The sequence below is a fragment of the Nannobrachium achirus genome (assembly GCF_963921795.1).
Source record: "Nannobrachium achirus genome assembly, chromosome: 19".
Taxonomy (NCBI): domain Eukaryota; kingdom Metazoa; phylum Chordata; class Actinopteri; order Myctophiformes; family Myctophidae; genus Nannobrachium; species Nannobrachium achirus.
In genome coordinates this window covers 11,102,618-11,129,192 of record NC_137826.1, presented here as the reverse complement: position 1 = coordinate 11,129,192, position 26,575 = coordinate 11,102,618, and the positions used below count along the sequence as shown (strand labels likewise).

Below are 26,575 nucleotides of genomic sequence, written 5' to 3'. Positions count from 1 at the left end.
CCCCAACAAAAATCGCCTCAGTTTTGTTGTGGAACATTGGAGCATCGTTAGGCATGTTTCATCAAGTAAGCGAAATAATAATACACACTGATAACACGTCACGTTTTTAGTTTGTTTCTAACAGAGCATGACTTGCTTCAGTGAAGAGTCAGGACAGTACATTTCTTTAAGATAATAATATAGTTATTATCCAACGCCACTTCCAGGTACCACCAGTAAATTAAAATGTCTAATATAACAAAATATCATAATGGAATGTTTGACCGGGAATAATATCTTCATGACCCAGGAGGAGTGTTTTTTTCTTTTTCACATCAGACTTCAGTACATTATTGTAGAGTTGAGGGAAACTGATAGATGCTTATTGACAGACCTTGAGCTTGCCTAGATCTATTTGAACCATGTTCTGACTGGAGGGCTGGACAAACACAGCTGGGAACAGCTTGGTGTGAGGCTCCACCTGAAAGGAGCAATCATTTGCATGTTTTAAGTTCAACTTCTATATGTTCAGCACAATACAAACACAATAGACAAAAGAAACAACACAAAACAAGGTACATTAACCACCTTGTAGTACAAAGAACTCGGCTTTGGACCACAAGGGTTCTGGTTTCAAACCCGGGCACTGCCAACTCAACGCATGAGTACAGTAGCATGCACGGGAAGCATTAGGTGTTGCGCACCTCCTCAGCAATGCCTATTTTCACTAAATGTTTGCCTACTATGACATGCCCAGGCTAGGGACGCTAGTGTTTATGTGGTTCAATGTCTGTGGTGAAGTTCATGAGCTGTACTGGACTCACAGAGATTAAAGCCGGTTACACACTGTTGCATTTTTTCGTTGCGAAATGTGTTTTTCAGGGCAAGGAGAGATAGAGAGAGAGAGAGAGAGAGAGAGAGAGAGGGAGAGAGAGGGAGAGAGAGAGAGAGAGAGAGAGAGAGAGGGAGAGAGAGAGAGAGAGAGATAGAGAGAGAGAGAGAGAGAGGGAGCAAGGGACCCAGTGGTCCGAAAATAAATACAAAACTGGCAGCAGTGTGCAAACGTGATTGACATAACGCGAGGTTGATTTCTTATATTTATATGTGTGCTCTGATATTCGCTCCTACCTGTATATTCGCCACTGCGTGCAACGACTAGGAGTGTAACGATACATTTAATAGCGATACGATACGCATCACGATACATGGTTGACGATACGATACATGGACGATTTTGGTTCATTCATGACGATACGATTCAATGATTTAAAATCAATATAGTAACTATTTAGCAAAGAAATTAAATCTGTGTGAAATGTGTCAATAGTGCAGGTTTTATAAGGGTAAAATCTATTATTATGGATATAAATAAGTAAACACTGTAAATCTCTAGTAAATACATGGACATTATATTTCAATTATATGGACAAACCCGCACCTCGACATGAACACAGAGATTACACACATTTATCGATAGACCAAGAGTAGCTATATGGAATGGAAGTAATTAAACCCCTCTTTTTAATTTTCCCTCTTAAAATTGCTAAATACAAGGCAAAATACTTATTTTACATACAATCGTTTATTTGCATTGCAAAACGATTCGATACCGATTATCTGCAAAACGATACGATACAAAACATGTTTCTATGTCAGCAATCTGGCCAGCCATCGTCAAATAAAAGGTCCTTTTCACTTAAATGGAGCTCAGTTAGTCTGTTCTTGAGAGACTACTGTGTCAGTGGTTCTCAAACCTTTTCATGTGAAGGACCCCAAAAATTATATTTATTTGGCCACGGACCCCCATTCAACATATTTAGTTCCAGGGACCACCAAGAAGCACAATTTGAGTTACAAACGTTCGCTTTGAAAATATATATATTGAAAGATTTGCACACATTTTCACGACTTTAAAAAAAATAGCAGATCTACAAGCTCGCAGCGCGGCACTCGGTGCCGCGCTGTGAGCTTGTATATCTGCTATTTTTCACTGGTTAAAGCAGTCAATAATTCTAGGCCTAAATGGGATCAAATCGATTTTTCGATTCAGCTACTATATCGTTACACCACTAGCAACGACCTTCACAGCAGCTCTCCTGACCTGGTAGAATGCGTTGATCTCTTTGCCGTTGGCGGTGAACGTCATGAGTCCTGTGTCCAGGTCAATGAGACAGCCAATCACAAAGTCCTCCTGGCTGACCCGGGTCTGCTGGGAGCTGCTGAACTCACCGCCCCACACCATGTAGCAGTTACTGCGCTTTATGCTGGACAGAGAAATGTCATCATTAACACTTTCCATGCCAGGGCCAAAATGGCCCCAAGGTCCCTGTGCCAGGATTTCGTATGTTTTTCTTTACTATGCAATGAAAAAAAAACGATTTTTTTTTAGTGTTTTCCCCCCACAGAAACAGACACAGTTGTTGTGATTCAGTGGCAAAAGTAATTTTGTCAATCAGACAAATGGTTCCAGAGATAGAGCTGAATGAATAAAAAAAAGTGTCCATCCACTAGAATGGACACACATTTTCTCTATCAGCTAAACGAGGGAGCCAACACACAAACATAGAAAAGCATCTCTCTGATTTCAGGTCATTTTGACATCTTTAAAAAAAATAATAATAATAATGTTTTTATTTTATTTTTATTATTATTATTTACGTCATTGGCACGATGATGCGATGATTCTCGTCAATTCTCGTCTAGTGGTTTTAATACCAAGTAGGGATGGAACGATATGAAGATTATTATTGTGACAAAATAAATTATTGATATTATCGCGATAATCAAAATCCATTATCTTGGGGCGGGAACATTTGCCAAAAAATAGCAGATCTACAAGCTCACAACACGTCGCTTGCTTGTAGATCGGCTATTTCTTGGCAAAGACATTTGATAGAGAGTGAAAAAAAGACTGTTTCAAGTACGTATTATAACTACCTTTTACCAATTATAGAGGGTTTAAATGGTACCGGATGTGCAGCTCGGCAAATAAAACGTGAATTGATCCCAGTGCATGACCTAGGACGATATCATGATAAATTACCGTAAATCTCCACAATACGATTATCGCGAGTGTTTTTTATCACGATAAACGATAATATCGCGTATCGTCCCATCCCTAATACCAAGAACCACACCAGAAAGTAGATAGTATAAAAAAATTGTTTCCAAATATTTCTAGGGCAGGTTTTGAAATAGCTACTGATAACTGCTACCGTTTTTAAACGTTGTTTTCTTTTACACAATGTAACATATTTTTATTTAACGCTCACAGGCAGAACTTGTCCTGAGTAACTGATGATCAGGTCTGTCTTAAAGCACATCGTCCCATATCTTTGTAACCTACCTGTCATGAATGTTGCCCTTGTCATCACCAACAGTGACGGTGACATTTCGCACCTTGTGGAGGTCAAAGTGTGCGTCGTACTGGTGGTAGTCGGGTGTTATCCAACCCACCCACACTCCACCCAGCTCCTGTCCCGCAACGATCCTCACCGAATAATAGTACTGGCAACAGAGGAAGTGAGTAATCATTACATGTTATTACAGGGTCATTTCAATACACTTGACTGTACAACAGGGGTCTTCAACGTTTTCAGGCCAAGGACCCCTTAGTTGAGAGAGAGATTAAGCAGGGACCCCCACAACCTTTTCATAGATTCCATATAGTTTCATCGTTTGACAGCACAATCATAAGTGTATTTTGGATTCATGTCAATTTGTGTTTTCAGATATTTGAGACATAATACCTAATATACTGTTGTGATATGTGATATGTATTGATGCATTGATTTATTATGTCCACCAGATGGCAACGATAGCAATGACACCTGATACCTGCTATCTATATATGTGACCCCACCCCAAACATTTCCAGATCAAGTTGGATGTATGTACTGAGATGCCACTACCACTGCTACCAGTCCTAAATAAATGAAATCAAAGAACCCAAAGTTTCTTTATTGATAGAAACATTACATATACTTTACCTAATAACACCAAATTATTTTGGGGGGTCCCCAGATGATTAATGTAATGTGCAACATTGTTTTCTCACTCAACAGTTAACAAACCAACATAAAGTTTAAGTGTATAGAGGGTATCTGTACATTTCTAAAGTGACGATTTTCACAATAGAACTATGTCATACAAAATGTAATTCCTGGACTCTTACAAATCCAAGTGCTTGTCAGGGTGGGGGGGGGTCCCCAGTTAAAATATGATTGTGTTGGGGGTCGCAGCCTGGATAGGTTGAGAACCACAGCTCTAGGTCTAGGGTACATCAAAGCATGAGAGACCCACTGTAGTTGTGTTGAGGATTATGTCAACATCATCGCGGTCATCTGGCACGACATCCTCCATTAAGCGGGGCACCAGGATAACAGGGGGTGGCGTTAGCGCAGCCTTCTTAGCCTTGAACAGGAACCTGGACATCAGAGGGACACACACACACACAGTGAATAATCACATGCTGTGTAGGCCACCCAAAAAGCTCTGCACGGATGATGCCATTTTATTAGAGGTCTCAGATGTGATCTTTATCAGTCGTAATCTTTCACATTGCTAGAGAGGCTTCGTTGCACCTCATTTTGGTTGAAGTAAACATTCACATCAGTGTGAAGTAACGAGACCATAGATTCTAAAAGCCCCACTAGAGGCCCCTAGAGGCTGTGCTGCTCCAAAATCTTTATTTGAACCAACTGACATTCCTGATGTATACATTTTATTTAGTTTATCAAAATAAACATTGGGATATCACAGAAATGTTACACTGCAAGCTTGTAGATCTGCTATTTTTGAAAAATCGTGAAAAAGTCTTTGAATATTTAAAATCCTTCGAAGGTTTTTTGAAAATGCCATGTTTCTATGTCAGTGGTGCTCAAACTTTTTCATGTGAAGGACCCCCAAAATTATATGTATTTGGCCACGGACCCCCATCTCAAAATATTTATTTCCAGGGACCCCCCCCCCCCCAGAAGCAAAATTCAAGTTACAAATGTTCACTTAAAAAAATACATATATTCAAAGAGTTGCACTTTTCCAAAATAGCAGATCTACAAGTTCGCAGCGCGGCACTCGGTGCCGCACTGTGAGCTTGTAGATCTGCTATTTTTCAATAGCTAAAGTATAACATAGTTAAGCCCCCTCCACATTGGGCCCTAGTAAAGTGATCTACCCAAATCCAAAACTAACCCTTTCTTCTTGCTCTTCTCCGTCGAGGCGTCCTTTTCGTTCTCGCCGTTCTTGAGCGCCGGGACTTCCTTGGGCACGGAGGGTTCCTTCTTGTCCTCCTCCTGCTCCCTGCGAGTGGCCGACTTCTTGAGCACCTCGAAGTCCGAGTTGGGGTCCATCTCCAGCACCTCGTCCTCGGGGATGGTCATGGTGCGGGTGAGCGGGGTGGCCCCCGCCGTGACCTTGAAGGACTCGTGGAACTCGATGGGCATGCTGAGCCTGAAGAACAGCAGGTCCGTGTTGGCGTTCTGAGAGCCAAAGGTCTTGTGGGTCACCTTCAGACAGGGGGCGCTGTCCACCGTGCCGTCCATGCGAGTCACCTTGGACAACAAAGGAAACATGTGGAACAGTGAGAAAACGACTTCTCTGTACTTGGTAAAGCAGGGGTCTTCAGCGTTTTCAGGCCAAGGACCCCTAGTCGAGAGAGAGATGAAGCAGGGACCCCCCACAACCCATAGATACCATATAGTTTCATCGTTTGACAGCACAATAATCAGTGTATTTTGGATTCATGTCAATTTGTGTCTTCAGATATTTAACCACTTGAACCGTCATTACCTAATAAACTTTACCTTTTACTCTGTAATTAGTCTGCCATGTTTCCCCTCTACACCAAGCCTCTTTGCCGAAAATAGCCGATCTACAAGCTCAGAACACCTCGCAGCGCTAATTTAGGCTACAGTTCTCAGAATATGGACACTAGGCTTCAAGTGGTTGATATAAAAAAAGAAGAAAAAAAGTTCCTATCACTCAAAGATTTGGGGTACCCCCTGTAGTAATTCTGAGGACCCCCTAGCGAAGACCCTTGTGGTAAAGTGATCTACAAAATGCTGTCAGTTAATCACGTGAACCTTAGCCTCCCTATGCTGGGGGCGGATGTTCAGAGAAAAGAGCCAGTCTACAAGCCCAGAGCGTGTCGCAAACGCACAACTCGTTGTGAGCTTGTAGATCAGCTATATCCGGTTAACTAAATATAAGGGTTAGGTTTAATGAACACTGTGTGGAATTTAATGTCAAACAAAATTCAGACAAATTCAGTTCTGCGCTTACAAAATGATTGCTGACATTAAAACAAAAGGAAATTGCTATTAGAGTTATGAATCATTATAAGATACATTTTAAGGATAATATCATCTGTGATTTGCAATGCAGACAAACTATTCATCTGTAAACCTGTGATGTGACAATGAAGTTGAGGTGAGTTGAGAACAGATGAGTTTCACGCAGGAATTTATTTTTTGCGTCAGCGTGAAATGAAATAATTCACTCTGTGTATATTGTACCTCGATGTGTGAATGGTCTGCGGGCACAGGGATGAACTGGGGCAGGCTCTTGCTGAACCACATGGTGATGTCTCTCTTCATGTTGATGGCGAAGGGTTCGAATCCCTCCTGCAGGCCACATATGGTGAAGTAACGCAGGCTGCTGACGTTCTGGCCCAGGTTGATTCTGCCAATCTGAGACATACCCAGACTGCACACTGGAATGAAGCCTGGGGAATTCAACAACACACACGCACGCACGCACGCACGCACGCACGCACGCACGCACGCACGCACGCGCACACGCGCACACACACACACACACACACACACACACACACACACACACACACACACACAGTGCTCATCACATCACAAATCATCCAAACATGCTGTACTTTGATGTGATTCCATACAATGACCACTAGGTTAGCGTCATTATTGTTCCTTTCAGTGGTAGGAAGGGATATTAAAAGGTTCCTCCCTTCATATGAAACTACATGTTTGTCATTTAGGACCAACACACACAGTTAGGGTAAGTCTGTATAATAATATATACTAGATCTAATCATTTCTGTTATAAAAGTTAATATAGATCAGATGAAATACAATATATTATTCTATAAACATTATCCACTTTAATCAAAGAGGGGGGGCTGAGGCCTTGACTGTTTAGAGGTAGTTATATGGGTGAATCAATATTGTATGAAAGCATAATTGATTAATACATTAAATTCAGTGTGGTCTTTTATGGTCGAAAAAGGTTTTTTAGAGTTTAAGGGAATTTGACTTAAACTTGATTTATAGCCAGTGTGCCATGTACAGAAAAGTAGCTGATCTATAATTCATGGGTTGCATTTGTAGTCCTAAACGCCAGGAATTAGAACTACAGTATAACCATCATCAATTAGTTGTGGTAGGTTTCATATATCTGTGTTGCTTTTTGCTAGTTCAGTTTTCCAGCACATTGGTAATTGGTGTGAATGTATTTATTATTGAGATTCATTAATGAATGAACAAGCTTTCCCGGTTTTAAATGAATGGGTTTAAAAGTAACAATATTGGACATACAAGGTCTTCCCCCCCGACAGCGATGATATTACCAAACAGCTCATATAGAACACTGGTTCTCAACCTTTTCAGGCCGCAACCCCCAAAATTATCCTATTTTAACTGGGGACCCCCCCCACCCCACCCCACCCTGACGAGCACTAAGAGTTGAGGCATTACATTTTGTATAACACGGTTCTATTGTGAAAATAGCAGATCTACGTGCTCACAACGCTCAGGTGTTGTGAGCATGTAGATCTGCTATTTTCTACAATTTGGAGAGGTTTAGTTTTAGAGGTATTAAAAAGCCCTTAAATTGTCACTTTAAAAATGTGCAGATACCCTCTATACACTTATACAGTATGTTGGTTTGTTTACTGTTGAGTGAGAAAACGATGTTTCACATTAAGCCAATCATCTGGGGACCCCCAAAATAATAATTTGGGGGGGTCCCCCTGGGGGTCCCGACCCACAGGTTGAGAACCACTGATATAGAGTAGAGTAGGGTGTCCCCACTCACCCTCTCCTATCTCGATGTCCTTGAAGGCCATCTCTGAGCCTGAGTCGCTGATCAGCATCTCCCCGTTGAGGGTGAACATGATGTTCATCTCGGTGAGGTCGATCATGCAGCCGACCACGTCCCCGGACAGCCACTGACGACCAAACGACTCGTTGCCCACATGCCAGCGCTGAGCCTGAAACACATGATGTCCATAAAACTTTAGTTACAAATATACAGTGTTTCTTTCTTTAAAGTGATCCCTGGCTAATACGACAAATATGCCTTAATACATTATAATTGTCCTCTATAACTGCACAGTAAAATTAAAAACACCTTAAATATTTTATTTCTTCTAGAAATAGCTAATCTTTAACTTAACAGGGTCGCAAGTTGATGATGTCATAAATGTCATGTGTGATCTATCCCTATGGAATTTATGGCATGCATGTGAAAATAAAAACAAACTTAATATTTCCTATGGTTAATATGAGCATCAAATTCAATATTTCAAATGTGTTTTTTGCACATGCATGCCGTAAATTCCATAGGGACAGATCACACATGACATTTATGACATCATCAACTTGCGACAGGCATTTCCCCTATTGAGTGAAAGATTCGTTATTTCTAGGAGAAATAAAATATTGAAGGTGTTTTTAATTTTACATTGTAGTTATAGAGGACTATTATAATGTATTAAGGCATAATTTGTCGTATTAGCCAGGGATCACTTTAATGGAAGAAATTGTAAAGAAACTTTTAATAGTTGAAAGAAATCTAGGGGAAACATGACAATGACACTTTAACCACTTAAACTCTCTATTCTATTAGAATAGACTCTCTATTCTATTTTTTAAGAAAAGAAAAGAAATACCTGAGCTGGCTTTGTACAGTACTTGAATAAGTAAGGTGCATTCTTTTTTTCAATTTCATTTTCAAGTAACCCTAAATGTTGAGCATTTGTTAAATTTTACTTGAATTTTTTATTGGATTTCACAATGTTTATTTTTTATTGTTTTGTATACATTTATTTGATTGTTTTTATATTTTAATTCACATTTTTAGTTGCATGTCTGTAGTTGCACGCGCCATGTTGTGACGTGTTGTCAGCTTGCAGATCTGCTATTTTGGGAGGATGTTCCTCCCAGAGTAGAGATGATGGGGATCAGGTGATTAAAATTAAATTAAAATTTGTTCTTTCCATAACAGCAATCCTCCATTATACTGTATTTCGTCATTCAGACAGAATTGTCTTTAGTTTTATTACTTTATGTTTATTTGGATGGGACACCGCATATTGAGGAAATATACATTATATAATAATGTTGTGTAATACACAAGATTTTGCAAGAATGATAATTTCCATCCGTTGTCCCCACAAGCATGCAACCACACATCCTACACAGTAAAATCTGTAAGAGTCCATTCTACACTCTCAGAGTTAAGCACGTACTGTAAGCCCCATTTACTTTGTGGTACGACAGTGTGGCACAACGGGAAAAGCTGATCTACAAGTCTACAACCGGACACATTTTTACAAATATTTGATGTTCACCGTACAGTATGACATAGATTATCATAACAATGACAAAATAGAGATGCCAAATTAAAGTGGTTAGATGAATGCTCCCACCTTGTAACCGTTAAAGACATAGGCCAGATCGTCGGCGCCCAGTTCAGTGTCGGCACGGACGGAGGGACGGGCCCAGCCCACTCTCATCTCCCCGACGGTCACCGCCTCAAACTCAAAGTACCACTTCCCCTGGGTCACAGCATAGGACTTCTCTGCTCGGAACACTCGGATCTTGTCATCACGGCCATTTCCTGGTCCGTGGCCACCTGTGGGTTGCACACAGAGGGAGCATTAACCCATTTAGAACGGGTACACATTTTGTGTTTCATTATTTTATGCTTTAACTATTGAAAAATAGCAGATATACAAGCTCACAGCGCGGCACCGAGTGCCGCGCTGCGAGCTTGTAGATCTGCTATTTTTGAAAAATCGTGAAAATTAGAATTTTGACCCATTTCTATAAGTGTCTTTTGAATACTTCTAAGGTTTTTTGAAAAACCTATGTTTCTATGTCAGCAATCTGGCCAGCCATCGTCAAAGAAAAGGTCCTTTTCACTTGACTGGAGCTCAGTTAGTCTGTTCCTGAGAGACTACTATGTCAGTGGTTCTCATACTTTTTCATGTGAAGGACCCCCAAAATGATATGTATTTGTCCACGGACCCCCATCTCAAAATATCTAGTTCCAGGGACCACCCAGAAGCAAAATTTGAGTTACAAACGTTCGCTTTGAAAATACATATATTCAAAGATTTGCACACATTTTCACGACTTTTTCAAAAATAGCAGATCTACAAGCTCGCAGCGCGGCACTCGGTGCCGCGCTGTGAGCTTGTATATCTGCTATTTTTCACTGGTTAAAGCAGTCAATAATGACTAGGTCTAAATGGGTTAAAGACCGAAGGAAGAGGCAATACGTATAGAGCAGTGGCTCTCAACCTTTTTCATGTCAAGAACCCCTTTAACTCATTTACTGACTTTTTAGTAGTGCATTCTCTAGTCTAGTTAGGTTTAGTTGTCTGCCTTGTCTGTCTGTCTGTCGGTCTGTGGGGACGGATTATGCCCATACATGCCTGATGTCACAGTACTGACAGCGCAAATAGACACCTTTTGACATCGGTTCATTCATGTCACCATAAGGGCCACAGAGAAAGAGAGGGAGAGAGAGTGAGAGGGAGGATGGAGAGAGAGACGGGAGTAACCAGCCAATGCTGGGTTCCCAAACACTCGTATGACATGCGTGCGTCTGTCTGTTGTCTAAGGCAGGCAGGCGGATTATGCCCAAATATGGACACGCCAGACGTCAACACAAATCAGCGCTACTAGGCAACAGTTTCTGTTGCGTCTGATGCCCATATATAGAGATCCCCGACATCAGCGCAAATCGGTATGTGGACACAGCCCATATATGGTTTCTATTTTGTGTGATGTCAGACTAGAGCTTGATCAACAAGAGAGAAGCACAAGGCTTTATGCAGTAGAAGATCACACAGTCCGGACAGCCGTTATTAAGTTGAACACACTTTACAGAGATGGAGGAATGTATACCTGAGCTTCATCACACTCAAAGCGAGCGCAATGAAGAGATGGATGAAAGAAATGGAACAGCTGGGCTTGAACACACTCAAAGCGAGCTTAAAGTAGAGATGGAGATGGATGATGGAGGTGAAAGAGCCGAGCATAAAAATATACTGTTAACGTCTTTTATCCAAATCTTGGATGACCAAAATGAAAGAATAGCCAGACTTGAAGACACTCAAAGCGAGCTTAAAGAGGAGTTGGACCTAGGAAATGACAGAATAGCCAAACTTGAAGACACTCAAAGCGAGCTCAAAGAAGAGCTGGACCTAAGAAATGACAGAATAGCCGAGCTTGAACACACTCAAAGACAACTTAAGCGAAACAATGAACATATGATGAGCTTAATCGAAGCGACAGGCACTGATGTTGCTGAAGTTAATCGTCTGCAGTCAGAGAACCTTGAGAGACACTCAGCCCTCTCACGCCAAGTGCAAAGTCTGGAGCAAAGTCTGGAGCAAAGTCTGGAGCAGTCCATAGGCGTAGATGCTGTTCAGGTTAAAGAGGAGCTTTGCAGGGCCAGGAAGCTCCTGACCGAGCACCAGATTATCAAAAGCAGTGAAAATATCAAAAGCAGTGAAGAAACGCCAATTACAAAACTGGAGAATGAGCAGAAAATTCTGAAAAAGCAGATGGTGACAGTGGAGCAACTGAGCAGGCTTGAGGAGATGATAGACGAGAATAAAGTGAACATCGACAACTCCAGTGCTGAAGTACACAACCTTCAGTGCAAAATGGACACGGCTCAAATTGAGCTGACGGATACGAATATGATTATCCTTAAGCAAAAGGAGCAGGTGGAGCAGTTGATAGAGTTTAAAGAAGAGTCTTCCAGTATGATGGTGGCCCAAGGGGAGAGGATCCAGGACCTTAAGAGTCAACTGGAGAGCAAGGCAGAAGAGGCTGCATGTGGCACATTTTACAGCCTTTTGGCGGGAGACGATGAAATAGCCCGGACCCCCATCTCCTTTAAAGATGAGGTCAAACTCCTGGCCTCTTCAATAGTGGAACTGGATTGTCCTTCAAACGGGGAGAACTCAACGGTCGAGGAGGAACAAGACGAGACAAAACTGGAGAGTCCAGTTCAGAGCATATCACTCCACGTTCAGGTCAAAAGGCGCGATGGCATGTTGCACCGGGTGATTTGGACCCTTATAGCTGGAATCTTCGTCCTGGGTATCATCGGATTTATGGTTTTCTTGGCTTTTGCGGTTGCCATGACCTGCAATTCCTCTATGAGCTACTGTCACAACTCTGCCATCTGGACCCCAGCCTACTCTCTGTTACCATCGTTCAAAGTCATCCACACTGGCCCGCCACCTATCTAGCCAATGTGATGTACGCTTCTTATTCAGCCTGGACTTGCCAACATTTCCTGCCTGCTTTCCTCTTGGATTCCTCCATTCACTACCCACTTTCTCTTGTTCCATGACCTGGTTATTTGACTTTTTTCCATGCAGGTCAAATCTTTTTTCCCTTTTTTAAAAAAAGGTAAGGGGTTTATTTGAAAAGTAAAAATAATATACAAATTGGTATTGTTGAGCGGTGCAAGCCGCTCCTATAAGTGGCTGTGCGTGTGTCTGTAGCCTTTTTCCTCAGCGTTTGCCATAGTAGAATGTGTGTACGTAGCATCATGTTTGTCTAGTGATGTCATATGTTGGAATGTCTGTAGCCTTTTTCCTCAGCGTTTTGCCATAGCAAAACGTGTGTGTGTAGCATGGCCTGTACATCCTCGACTTAGCAAAACGTTAGCCTGTACATCCTAGACTTAAATCCTAGTCTGAAGATGTTATGCAAGCACGACCACCGCTCACTTCACATTGGGTGTGATTTTTTTATATATTATATATATATAAAGCCTATGGTTCTTCAGTGAAGCAAGGGTGATGAACCGGTCTTCTTGGGGTGTTGTCTTCCTGGGACCGGTTCCTCACCATTGCTTCACTGAAGAACCATAGGCATTCTCCTTGCGGTCTTCTTTGACTTCACCAACACCACAGAATTTGGCAAATTTTGCAGGCGCTACCCACACCTTTAGCTGTGTTGCTCATTCCACGATTGCACATTCCTTACAAGTTAAAGGTGACAAATCAACAATATAAGAACTACCGGTATATAAAATACAATTCCAATTGGTATAAAGGAAGTGTAAGCAGGCAATACAAAAGACTGATATTATTGACAAGCAAGACACCATACCATAATGGTCTTGTGGATCGCTGACTTAATGTGGCCAGTCAATTATTTTGGCAAGTCCAACACTGCAATTGCTCGTTAGTCTATCAGTATTATTATTAGAAGCTCGGCCGCCCGAACAGGGACCAGCCTTTATTATTCATTAATACCTGTTGTCATAGGACCCGTTTTGACCGTCTGTTTGCCTGTGTGCATTTATGCCCATACTGTATATGGAGATATATGTAAGGTATCTGTCTATCTGTCAATTATATACCCATATATGGAGATGTCTGACACATTACTTTGCACGTTGTGAGCTCAAAAACGCTGGCAACACCGTGCAGGCTTTCTGCTTCTCATTGTCCTTCTATAAGAGATTCTCTGCTTGTGTGTGCATGTGTGAGTGTGTATATGTCTGCTCGACTTCAAACACAGTGCGTGTCTGACACTTATGCCCATAAACACAGTATATATATTGGCTGTAGAGTGGAAACCTTGTACTTCCAGAAATTCAGGAAAGAAATTATTCCAATGGATCCAATGTAGTTATTATTTAGTTCTTGTTTACTTACCCAATACTTTTTTATTGGGGCAATATTTATAAAACCCAAAGACACACTTTAAACTGTTTAAAGGTCCACTTTACCCATTCTCAACCTATTTTCATATAATTGGTCCTCGCCAATGCTCTTTATAATATGGTACAATTCTTTTCGACTCAATCTGTGTCTCAAAGGAGGGCCAGTGATAATATCATAATCGAGTGGGATTCAAAGCTTATAGAAAACTGCAGGATTTATCTTCCTAGAAGGTTAACAAGCCTATTTTCTCATATTTATAAAATAAAATAAATTTGAATTAACCAAACCTGTCTACCGTCACTAGTAGACACAACAAAGTGAGTAGGCAGCAACTGTACCTTTTCTAATCAGCATTAGTGAGGACCATTTACATGTATACTGTGTGAAGATAGGTTGAAAATGGGTGGTCCTGTAACTTGAGAGCTCGTACATCAGCATTTTGTACAACGTTTTGTAGTAAAGAATCTATGTCATATGACAAATGGAACCAAATGGACCCACAAGGGTGTACACACTAATAAAGGTCCAACTTGGACCCCTGGTGGTCCTCAGACCTGACATTGAGAAACATTGTCATAGTACTGTAGTACCCGCTTGACAACGTGTACTGTCCTGGTAGGTACTACCAGTAAACAAAACATTATTCGTCATTAAACTTGGTGTAAGTGAGACAAACGTACTGCTCTCTTGGTCAGGTGGTTCTATGTTGTAGCCGTAGCCGATCAGCGTGCGAACAGCAGCACACACGGTCTCTCTGTTGGTCTTTTTGGTCTTCTCATCCAGCAGGTTGTAAGGGACCAGACGTGGGTTGCGTTTGTTCAATATGTCCTGTATGTGAAGAAAAGATATATAATATATCAATAATAATGAATAAGAAAGGTGCAATTCTGGGAAATTGTAAGTGTGGCTGTGAGTCGCAAGGAATCTACTGGAAACGGAATTCCGTCCAATTACCATTTAAATATATATTGTGAAGTCATGTGAAGCATAACAGTGACAACAGTGAGTGAAGCATGTTGCAGGTTCAAATTGCTGGTAAAAACTTCTCGGACCGAGAACAGTAGTGTGTTGCCTATAGCAACCACACTAATAATCATTGCTTGGGGGGCAACACTTCAAAAGACTAATCGATTTAATCTTAAAAAAAAAATTGGTAATCAATAGTTGCAGCCCTAATCATTGCTGAATAGATATTATACACAGCAAATTGTTAAGTAGTATACAAACAATATAGTTGTATATTACTGTATATTGCATTAACTAGTAAGACGCCTTAGGGCGAAAAGCGACATCGCCCCCGAATGGCGAGGTCGCTTTTCTAAAGAGTATACATGTCAGTCTAACCAGTGTGGCTGGTTCTACAGCCAGGGATCTCCATATATGGGCATGTGAAATCCTGTTAGGGGAACCACACTAATAGAATCCCTTTTATGCCCATATATGGAGATCCCTGTCTGTAGAACCAGCCACACTGGTTAGACTGACATGTATATATATATTGGCTTTCACAGATATGGGCTTAATATTGATGACATCAGGGATCTCCATATGGGCATAAAAGGGATTCTGTTAGTGTGGTTCCCCTGACATCACAGTGATGTCAGAGCGTGACAGTCAATCAAAAATAAAAGACTAGCATTAACCAGACAGATACGGTCAAGATGTGACGGTTGCAATAAATTGTGGTTGTCACAAACTCCCAAGGCACACCAGGACAACACTGTCACTCGTCAGTCGTCACACTGTTTGGGATCCACTGCCTAACAGTAAAATAGAATTGATGCACTCATAAGAAATGTATTTTGTGTTGCAGAAACAGAGAAAGTGTGGAGTTACCTGCACAATACTGTAGGTCCAGCCCTGTTTAACCCGGTCCCTTGCCCAGACGTTGTGCCCATTTTCTGCCAGCCTCTCCACCAGTTGGTTCTGATTAGGGGTCAGCTTGACATGGTTGAGATCCAGAGGGGCTGGCTTATACCCACTGCTCTGCATGTAACTAACGGACGCAGTGGATAAAACAATTACACAGGTTAGGAGAAAGAAGTCTGTACAGCACAGTGTCCAGTCTGGCTGTCTGTCTGTCCGTCCATCAGTGTTCAGGGACTCACGTTTTGGGGAGTTTGATCCTTTTCAGATTCTCTTCTGCTTTCTCGTCTCCCATTCCTACATGACAGCCCAGTGCCAGAAGGGTCCTTCACATACATACATGACACAAGAGGAAACTGTCAAGTAGTTTCAAGTGTCAACATTTTTAATTTGACTTCATAAAAAAACTAGAAGCAGTGCTCTTCCGAGCACAGGTCTCCACCAGGCCGTGTGTCCTGGTGGTGTTACTGTATAATAGGCCAATGTAAAAAGGGTGGCATATGTTCTTCACCATAGATCTTTCATGGAAATCGGACGCTGCATGCATGATTTGAAGCATTGTGTTCCAAAAATGTGTTTTGCTAAAGTCTACCTGCTGGTGGCGCTATAACAGGCCAATGTGAAAAAAGGTAGCATTTGTTCCTTGACCTAGTGGGAATATGTGTGGCAAATTTCACGGTAATCGCAAGCTGCGTTGATGATTTGAAGCATTTTTTTCAAAAACTGAGCAGTCCTGCAAACTTTGGAAGCTAATATTAGCCAATCAGGATGGAATATGAAATATCAGACGGATCGGACTTGATCACATGACTATAGAGATACTGTGTACCGATTTGCGCGATTTTTGGATAAAATCTCAAGGAGTAATATCCAAAAATGTGTTTTACATAAGTCGGCCCAAAGGTGGCGCTATAAAAGGCTGATGTGAAAAATGCAGGGCAAAGGTTTATCCTTAGACTCTAGGGAGTGCGCTTACAAAGTTTGAAACTGATCGGTGGAGTTATAGGTAAAACCACAAATCGGCCTGTTATAGCGCCACCATGAGGCTGATTAAAAAAAAAAACAGTGGCATTTCTTCCTCGGCCTAGTGGGAACGTGTGTGCACGATTTCATGATAATTACACTTTGCGTTTGGGATTTGAGGCATTTTGTTCAAAACGGCTCAATCCTACAAACTTTGGAAGCCAATCTTAGCCAATCAGGATGGAATATGCAAAATCGGACAGATCTGTGTCGATCACATGACTGTCGAGATACTGCCTACCGATTTGTAGGATTTTTGGACAAAATCTGTAAGAGTAGTGCACAGAAATGTGTTTTGCGAACATCGGCCACTAGGTGGCGCTAGAAAAGGCCCATTTGAAAGATTTAGGGCAGAGGTTCTAGATTGGCATCCAGGGAATGTGTGTGCTCACTTTGGCAGCGACCGGGCCAACGGCGACTGAGATTAGCTGCACACAAACTGCGAGGACACACGGACACACGGACGGACGCACGGACACACGGACGGACGAAGGGGAAAACATACTCTCCCCCAAGCCTTCGGCTGGTGGAGACAATAACACATTTCTTTCTTTTGGGTGTTCATAGAGGTGGGTGGAGGATTAGGATAAGGATTATGGTCAACTGTTACAAAATGTGGAGGACAGAAAAAGAAATGCAAAAAATAAACTAAACATGTTTACATGGAAATGAAGGCTTTGACCTACTTGAGTGTCTCTCCTGACATTGCTAAGTTATAATTCTTCTCGGGGTCAGGCAGACTCTGGAAATCCACCAGGCACGGGTGAAGCTTCTTGTTGTCGTCACGGAACTTGATATGAAAGTGACAAGATTAAAATGTGATATGTACTTCGATGTGCGCCTGAAATAGGCAATCTTCAAGCTCACAACATGTCGTATCGGCTATTTTCTTCTGTCTCTCCAGTGTGAATAAACAGAAAATACCTTTTCAGGTGGGACACCAATTTCAGGAGATAGAAACCATTCATTACCTTTCATTTTATAGTGTTCCAATTCCAATTTTGTCTGCAAATGTTTTTGTTTGATCACTTCCAGTTTAATTTGTTTATTCTGTATCCTTACGTGTGGGCCTATAAATTATCTCTTCTGATTGGCTAAAATTGGTATCCCGACCTGAAAATCTATGTTCCGTTTTCTGGTGTGGGGAGAGATGAACAACGTTGAAAACACTCACCGCTCCGTACGTCCATCCTTGTTCAATGCGAGTCACAGCCCAGAGCTCGTGGCTATTCTCTGCCAGCTTCTCTCGAATGCGTTCCAGATGGGGAGGAAGGACAATCTGGAAGTACAATGATAAAGGGTTTAATAAAAATGGTTTACCCACTTGAGCGCTATTAAATAGCCGAAAATATCTACAAGCGCACAACATGTTACACATTATGCTTATATAATATGTCTGTGGCCAGGGGCGTCACAAGGGGTAGGAAAGTGGGACTGAGTTACCAGGGCCCAAGGTAGAGGGGGCCCTAGTAATTTTAGCTATTGAAAAATAGCAGATATACAAGCTCACAGCGCGGCACCAAGTGCCGCGCTGCGAGCTTGTAGATCTGCTATTTTCGAAAAGTCGTGAAAATGTGTGCAAATCTTTGAATATATGTATTTTCAAAGTGAACGTCTGTAACTCAAATTTTGCTTCTGGGTGGTCCCTGGAACTAGATATTTTGAAATGGGGGTCCGTGGCCAAATAAATATCATTTTGGGTGTCCTTCACATGAAAAGGTTTGAGAATCACTGACATAGTAATCTCTCAAGAACAGACTAACTGAGCTCCAGTTAAAGTGAAAAGGGCCTTTTCTTTGACGATGGCTGGCCAGATTGTTGACATACAAACATCGGTTTTTCAAAAAATCTTAGAAGGATTCAAAAGACACTTATGTAATCGGGTCAAAAATCTAATTTTCACGATTTTTCAAAAATAGCAGATCTACAAGCTCGCAGCGCAGCACTCGGTGACGCGCTGTGAGCTTGTATATTTGCTATTTTTCAATAGTTAAAGCATAAAATATTGCGTCATAATGTGTTCAGGCCTAAATGGGTTAAATAGCCAAAAAGATCTACAAGCGCACAACCTGTTACACATTATGCTTATATAATATGTCTGTGGCACATGGAGGTTTTAGTTGTACCTGTACTGTGTCCACGGGGCATGGAGTGAAGGCAGTGTGTGACAGGGACTGAGTGGGTCCTAAAAGGTTCCGCACGCCCTCAGAGTCGTGCTTGTATTCCTTGATGGGCTCGATGCGCAAGCGATCCCTGGGCAGGACCGCTTCATACGCCGGAGCGTAACCTGGCGGCGGTTGGAACTTAAAGTCTCCGTGTCGACCTCCCAGCAGAAAGCGGAGCCTGAGTGATTAGAGGGTAGACATGTGGAACTACAGACAGTACCAAGACGCACTTTTACAGTCAATGGAGGTCACAAGGAATGTCCAGATTGCTTGCTGTCTGAAAGCCACCTCAGTTGTTTTAAGACATATTTGTCCGCCGTACAAACATAGAATAGATATCCAGGATAAATGCATTAAGAGGGATTCATACAATGGATATTGTAGTTATCAAAATAAAAGGTTAATTATAAATGAAACAAAACTGTTTCTTTTTCAGGAAATAGAAACAAGAACCTGTGTTTCAATAGGGCTGGACAGTGAGATTCCTGAATTAACAATACCTTTTCTTCAGCTATAATGCCGTTAACAGATCGTGAAAAAACAATAGCTCGCTAGGCAGCGTGAGCTTTTAGGTTGGCTATTTTCATTACTTTTGCGTGACACTGTCATACTATTAACTATTACATTTAATAGGGCATTGGCTTATGACAAAACATAAATAGATGGAAACATGGAGATACAAGGTTACAGCGATGGGATCGGTTCAAAAGTATGAGTTTCTTGTCCATGCAGGACGCACCTTACGCCTGCGGAGAAGCTGACGGCGGGGAAGAAGAGGCTGTCCAGGTTGAAGTTCTCGAACATGCCCTGCACAGGGTGTCCGTTGATGCGGAAGGAGATGCTGGGAACGCTCAGGTCCAGGCAGCAGCTCACCACGTCCTCCTTGGCCAGGATGTGCTGGTTCGGGGTGGAGACGTGACGTGGAGTGCGCCCTGCGGACACGAGTGTTTAGAAGTGTGTTGCAAAGTAAAGGGTGCAACAGTTCATTGAACCACTCTATTTAATCGAGCATAGAAATAAATACAAGTAAATAATCGTGCATATCGTCACTGTCGGACAGAAACCTCGTATCTCCAAGTTTAAAGGAGTAGTTCACCCCCAAAATGACTTTCTTTTCTATTGATTACTCATGCCATAGAGACTTGAGTGCCAAGTCTCCATGACATGAGTAATCAATAGAAAAAAAAAGTCATTTTGGGGGTGAAATATTCCTTTAACATTTTTATATCTTGTATGATAAAGCCCTACTTCATCATACAAGACTGTCGCACAAACGTAGTGAAAACAGCCTAACATCTACAAGTACACAACGCCTCGCATCGCGAGGTGTTGTGTGCTTGTAGATCGGCTGTTTTCGCTATCTCAAATCATTTTTAAAATGACGAATACAAAACAAATGGTTTTGGACATACAAGGTTTCCACCCGACAACGACGGTGTCATGGGGGTCCTTCAAATGATGAAAAGGGTTGAACCAGCGCCTCACCTGTCCACAGGTGGAGACCGTCGAAGCCGTAGGAATAGAGGTCGTCGCCGACGCCGTTGCATCCCCAGCCCTCCCCTCCTCCGGGGTAGGGGCTGTAGCCCTCGGTCAGAGCCCAGCCCACGCGCAGGTGGAAGGGCTGAGCGGTCAGGAAGGGCTCCACGTGGTCCACCATCACCTCAAAGTACCACTTCTTATACTGGGTGGAGCCTTCACACGTTCCAAGGAAGATGTTGGGTCTCATGCTGAAGGGGAATTCAATAGTGTTTTTTTTTGTAAAAAGAAAAAAAATTGTTGTTTTGAATAGTAAACAAAAAAAGTCCTGGGGACTTGTTTTCACTGTGGTCCTATGCATTTAGATTCATTAACAAAGCATTAAGTGTTTCGTCTCCCTCCTCTTCTATAGAGCGTATGCACGTGACATCATCATCATACCTGGAAGTTATGCGGGAACGCCTGCTGAGTGGCAAAAACTACTTTCTGGCCTTGACAGCCCATACATCCAAACAGAAAAGTCCTATCTGATTGCACTCAAAGACGTTAAAAGGCGTTAAACTCACTTTGCCACTCGATTTGCCACTAGATATGCCATTCGCTTTAAGCATGCGTGCACCCTCTATTGAGAAAACTAGAAAAAAGGTGCCCTTTGGGCGTTTGACCCTGTCCTACCTGAAGACCCCCACCCCAGATAGAAACTACACTGTTTGTCAGACAGTGAAGGAGACCTGACCAGTTCCAGTAAGCTCCCCTGTGGACATGGAATAGTTTCAGAAGAATATGGCTTTAGTAGAGCTCAAATCTGATTGGACAGGGAGCCTGTGATGTAGGGGCTCTGCCCATCCTGTCCTGGCTGAGAGAAGTCTTGGGAATTTTACAGCTTGGAGTCACCTCACAGATACTCTGCAGTTTGCACACACACTAAACATTCACGCTTAGGAAAAACACACTCAAACATCCTTGTCTTTCGTTCTTTCTGCTCAGAATGAAGCGTCCAGTGATTATTCTGCTGTATGTGGGACTAACGTACCAGATCTCAAGTGCTGTCTTCATGGATAAACTCGCAGACAGCAAACTTTGTGGAGATGCAGAGTGTTCATGTAAGTATAAAGATTATGAAGATGTAGGGGCAGGGGGGTATGTGCAATTTACATAGTTCAGAGAACTATTGTGAATGAAGATGAAATTAAGAGGCGGAATTCACATCTAAGGTATATTATGGTGTTGTCAGAGTGTACTGGTACATCTAAATTGCCCATGGCTTTAATTTTTTGTGTGATTTCTCAGATGTCATCTCCATAGCCACGGCTTTAGACGACTTCACGGCTCCTGACTGCAGATTTATCAACATCAAGAGGGGACAAATGGTGTATGTGTATTCTAAACTCACACCAGAGGAGGGCGCTGGAATCTTTTGGTCAGGAAGTGTAGGTGCTGATTTATTTCTTTAACAATGTGCCCAAGCCATTCAGTTGTACCAACAAAGATACAGTAAAGACCATTTCTTCCAGTATACAGGGCTGGATATGCTATTTTCGGTGCACGACACCACGCACTACGCACAAAAAAGCAGTGGTGGAAAAAGTAGTCACATTTTTACTTAAAGGGGAAGACCACCCATTTTCAATATTGAACTATGTCATTAATATACCTTAGAGGAGTTGTGTGGAATTGAAAAAAAAGGTTCCCTCTCTTCTGTGTTGCCTAGAACTGGAGGATTGATTTTGGGGTTTGTATTGTAAAGTACAATGTGTGATGTCATCAAGTTGTGATTTGCAATACAAACCCCAAAATCAATCCTCCAGTTCTAGGCAACACAGAAGAGGGGGAACTTTTTTTTTATTTCCACACAACTCCTCTAAGGTATATTAATGACATAGTTCAATATTGAAAATGGGTGGTCTTCCCCTTTAAGTAAAAGTATCAATAGACTGCAATATAGAAATACTCTGTTACACGTAAAAGTCTGGATTCTAAAATGTACTTTTGTACTTGAGCAATCTGAGTTCCCAGAGGTAATTTTTTCCGCCACTAGGGGCGAAAACTAGTACTTGAGTAACCCAAGTACAAAAGTATCGCCATCAAAATATACTTTAAAGTACCAACAGTAAAAGTACACATTATGCAGAATGTCCCCTTTCAAGTTTTCAAATGTATCTTTGAAAATAGCAGATCTACAAGCTCACAATGTGTTGCATCGCGACACATTGTGAGCTTGCAGATTGGCTATTTTCAAATGGCCGAGATGAATAGGGCTGAGGTGGTAAATGTATGTTTTATAATAATGATCAAAATTTTCAAAGTAACTTAAGTACAGTACTTAAGTAAATGTACTTAGTTACTTTCCACCAGTGCAAAAAAGTATTTCAAGCCCTTCAGGGCTTACATAATAAGCCACTCTCTGGGAAGCTATTTGAAAAGCCATGTTATTTTCACTGGCATGCAGGTATACAGTGAGCGTTATGTGGACCAGATGGGCATCGTTGGGTACTTCCCTTCCACAGTGGTGAATGAGACACAGATATTCACCAAGGACACAGTTACAATCCCCACTACCGTGAGTACATCGCCACTGTCGGACAGAAACCTTGTATCTTCAAGTTTCAAATCTGTATGTTCTTTAATCTTTCGCAAAGTAAAGCCCTGCTTCATCGTACAAGGCCGTTGCACAAAAGTAGTGAAAACAGCTGATTTACAAGCACACAACGCCTCATGGTGCGAGGCGTTTGTGTGCTTGTAGATCGGCTGCTTTCACTAGTTTAAATCATTTTTAAAATGATAAATACAAGGTTTCCACCCGACAAGGACGACATGTTTGTCTCTATTACAGACTGTCAATGTTTGGTTTTATATCGTCAATGTATTCTCTGTTCTAATGGGTATCATATGTTGTCCTTTTTACTGTTTGTATTGCCTTTCATGCAGGGTATGGACTTCTACTGTGACTGAATTTAAAGAAGATGTGACCAGACCGAATCCTTACTTCTTCACTTTCACAGACATTTGATGATAATGTTTTAGTAGGTATACAGTTAGAACTGAGTGCCATAAACGATAGGTACTTTGTTAATTACAATATCTACTTCTGTTATGTATTTGCATATTAAATCATTTGTTTTTAGTTTATCGGACACTCTGCTCAATAAAGCCCTATTTTGTCACCAGAATGATGATCACTGTTTGACAGAAGTGTTGGAGAAGTTGAAGAAAACGGAATATGAATGACAATTATGACATTACTTTAAATGTAACAGCCTCCTTTTGACCTGCACAAGCACCTGCTGTGGTGTGTGTCCTGTAGAGATGGCAGGGAGCTCCCTGTGGTGTGCTCGGCCAACTGCACCACATTCCATAGCACTGGAATGTTAGTGTTGTCTTATTTTGTCAAGTACCTGCATGTATTCACTCTTGTGAACTTCCCGTTTCCAGCTGACCCACAGTCAGTGGCGGAGAATTTTAAAGTATAGCAGATGTGCGTCGCATTGCGACGGGTTGTGAGCTGGCAGGTTGGTTATTTTCGAATCGCAGAAGTATAAAATAGCACTTGTGGTTTGTGTTAACTAATTCTGAAAAGTAACTAATAGGCTAATTAAAGCTGCCAAATAATTGTAGTGGAGTAAAAAGTACAACATTTGCCTCTGAGATGTAGTGGAGTAGAAGTATAAAGTACTGAACAGGACATACTGTGCTCACTAAGTAAAAGTACCTAAGTTCCACCCCAAAATGATTTTTTTTCCTATTGATTACTCATGCTATGGAGACTTGAGTTCAATAATATTTTTTTTTATTTGTCGCATTCTTAAGACAATAATTTAATTATTTTTACTTACTTTAATTACTGTTTCCTGGATGGGGACCCAAATACATTTGGGTCCCCATCCTGAATCAGTGGGGGTAAATTTATTGTAATCAAATTATTGTCTTAAGAATGGGACAAATACAAAAACATATTATTGAACTCAAGTCTCCATGGAGTGAGTAATCAATTAGCAAAAAAGTCATTTTGGGGTGAACTACTCCTAACTAAAGTACAGTACTTGAGTACGTACTTAGGTGCTTTCCACCACTGCCTGCAGTACCTGGTGACATAATTGATGATGTTGGTTTGAAGCAGGAGGTCTCGACCAGGAAGCAGATTCTCTGTGATGAGGTTCTGATTGGATCGCACGGCCACTCCGTTGCACACACAGAGGGAGCACAACACATCCAGCACCTGCACAGCACACAGAGGGTTAGGGTTCACACCCAAAATAACCTTTTTTTCTATTGATTACTAACGCCATAGAGACTTGAGTTCAATCGTATTTGTTTTGTATTTGTCACATTCCTACAAAAATTTGATTATAGAAAATGTACCCCCAAATGCATTTGGGTCCCCACCCGGAATCAATGGGGGTAAATTTATTGCGACCGTCAGGTCGCAAGTTACTATGAAAAGCTCCACCGGCTGTCCGTCCGTCCATCTGTCTGTCGGTCCGCCACATCACACTTTTGGCCCTACTCTTATCTCCTGCACCGTTGCCCCTATCCATGCCAAACTTTGCACACACACTCCTTAGCTGGCAAACCACAAACTCATGATTTATCACATGGCCCTCTTCTAGCGCCAACATGAGGCAGATTTTTGCAAAACACATTTTTGGACACTGCTCCTACAGATTTTGCCCAAAAATCACACAAAGCGGTACACAGTATCTCTAAAGTCATGTCATCAACATGGATCTGTCCCATTTCCCATATTCCCTCCTGATTGGCTACGATTGTCTTCTAAAGTTTGTGTATGCGAGCTGACGGTCGTTTATCTCCCGATTAGGGAGTCTTACTGGTCGTAATCAAATTATTGTCTTAGGAATGTGACAAAAAACTAAAAATACAATTGAACTCAAGTCTCCATGGCGTGAGTAATCAATATGAGTTACTCCTTTAAACATGTATAAAAGCCACACATACAGTACACTTGACACAATGGACGATCTACAGTCTCATAAACTTTGTACGGTAGATCGACGATTAGGCTACTTTTGCGTGACTATTTAATAACATAAAATAAGGGATTTGTTTATGAATAAAAAGCTGAAACAAGGAAATAAAAGGTTTCTGCCCAACAGCAATCAGACATGCAGTATTTTCTTGGCATTTGATGTATAATGCATTTAACAAACAAACATAGTTTTAATTTATTTTATTAAACTTCATATTATTATGGTGATCTATTATGTAAGTATTAACCTTGTGATTGCGTCCATGCTTATCAAGGAGAGATATGATTGACTTGATGTGGTTTTCCTGGATAATATTCAGGACTTCTGGACTCTCAATCAGAACACAGTAAAGCACCTCCAGGATGCCTGCGGAAAGAAAGACACACCAGCAAGTGTTTTTATATAAGTCATGTTATACAGGTTAAAACGCTCTCTGACAGTGTAGCCTTATGGGCCCATTTGGTTTCATTTGTACAGTATCATCAATCACTGTACTCTGTCAGAATCCTGCCAGGGCATTGTACAATGAGCAATGGTTTAAACATTAAAGCCTGGTTTGTTTTTTGTTTGTTTTTATTTGAAAATCATACAATGATACGCTATGATGTAATACAACTTACAGTAGGGCTGATAAAGGATCATAAAAGGGGGCTTCTACAATTATGCTTATGACACTAATTAGGATAAATGTACAATGACTGAAAGAATGTGGGACTGTAAAATCCGAGATGTTTTTGTCATAATGAACACAGTGGATCTGAACCAGAAGGCCAGTGGGCAGGGAAAATGACAGTACCTGAAGACGCCTCCAGTCGGTCCAGCTTGCTGACCAGCCAGTCGAGGTTATCACAAAACAGAGCACAGTTGGCACGGTTCCCTCTGATCAAAGAAGCTTAAAATGGAAACACAAACAACTGTTTAGACACAAAACCTGGTAGGCCATCTACAGACAATAAAGTTAATTTGCTTGTCATCTTGTTTTTTGCTGTTGTACCTTCTTTTTGTTTGCATCTCCTTGTGTTTTCATTTACCCACAAAAGAACAACTTCTATGTTCTTAAGCATAATATTACTGCATGTATGTATTAGTATGTACGTACATACAACTTTACCATTGTGAAAAGAAAC

At 41.5% G+C, this 26,575-nt stretch overlaps 2 protein-coding genes across 2 annotated transcripts in view; one reads left to right on the top strand and one right to left on the bottom strand.

Annotated features, from left to right (window-relative positions):
• The window catches only part of LOC308304522 (ryanodine receptor 1-like), a gene marked incomplete at its 5' end in the record, with an annotated part of 142,344 nt that overhangs the window by 97,651 nt on the left and 18,118 nt on the right, over positions 1-26,575 (bottom strand). Inside the window, 19 exons of the mRNA XM_080749131.1 lie at positions 374-460; positions 2,081-2,243; positions 3,326-3,486; positions 4,282-4,405; positions 5,173-5,531; positions 6,495-6,703; positions 8,044-8,218; positions 9,659-9,864; positions 14,614-14,761; positions 15,770-15,929; positions 16,042-16,125; positions 17,509-17,612; positions 17,997-18,101; positions 18,949-19,165; positions 19,727-19,919; positions 20,473-20,714; positions 24,546-24,679; positions 25,696-25,814; positions 26,245-26,340. Of these exons, the coding sequence (XP_080605257.1) occupies positions 374-460; positions 2,081-2,243; positions 3,326-3,486; positions 4,282-4,405; positions 5,173-5,531; positions 6,495-6,703; positions 8,044-8,218; positions 9,659-9,864; positions 14,614-14,761; positions 15,770-15,929; positions 16,042-16,125; positions 17,509-17,612; positions 17,997-18,101; positions 18,949-19,165; positions 19,727-19,919; positions 20,473-20,714; positions 24,546-24,679; positions 25,696-25,814; positions 26,245-26,340 (3,086 nt within the window). The remainder of the gene's footprint in view (positions 1-373; positions 461-2,080; positions 2,244-3,325; positions 3,487-4,281; positions 4,406-5,172; positions 5,532-6,494; positions 6,704-8,043; positions 8,219-9,658; positions 9,865-14,613; positions 14,762-15,769; positions 15,930-16,041; positions 16,126-17,508; positions 17,613-17,996; positions 18,102-18,948; positions 19,166-19,726; positions 19,920-20,472; positions 20,715-24,545; positions 24,680-25,695; positions 25,815-26,244; positions 26,341-26,575) is intronic.
• LOC308304055 (otoraplin-like) lies at positions 21,452-23,415 on the top strand (the record flags this gene model as incomplete). Its single annotated transcript, XM_080748614.1, has 4 exons — positions 21,452-21,566; positions 21,754-21,893; positions 22,913-23,023; positions 23,392-23,415. 4 exons carry the CDS (start codon positions 21,452-21,454, stop codon positions 23,413-23,415), a joined length of 390 nt encoding a protein of 129 aa, XP_080604740.1.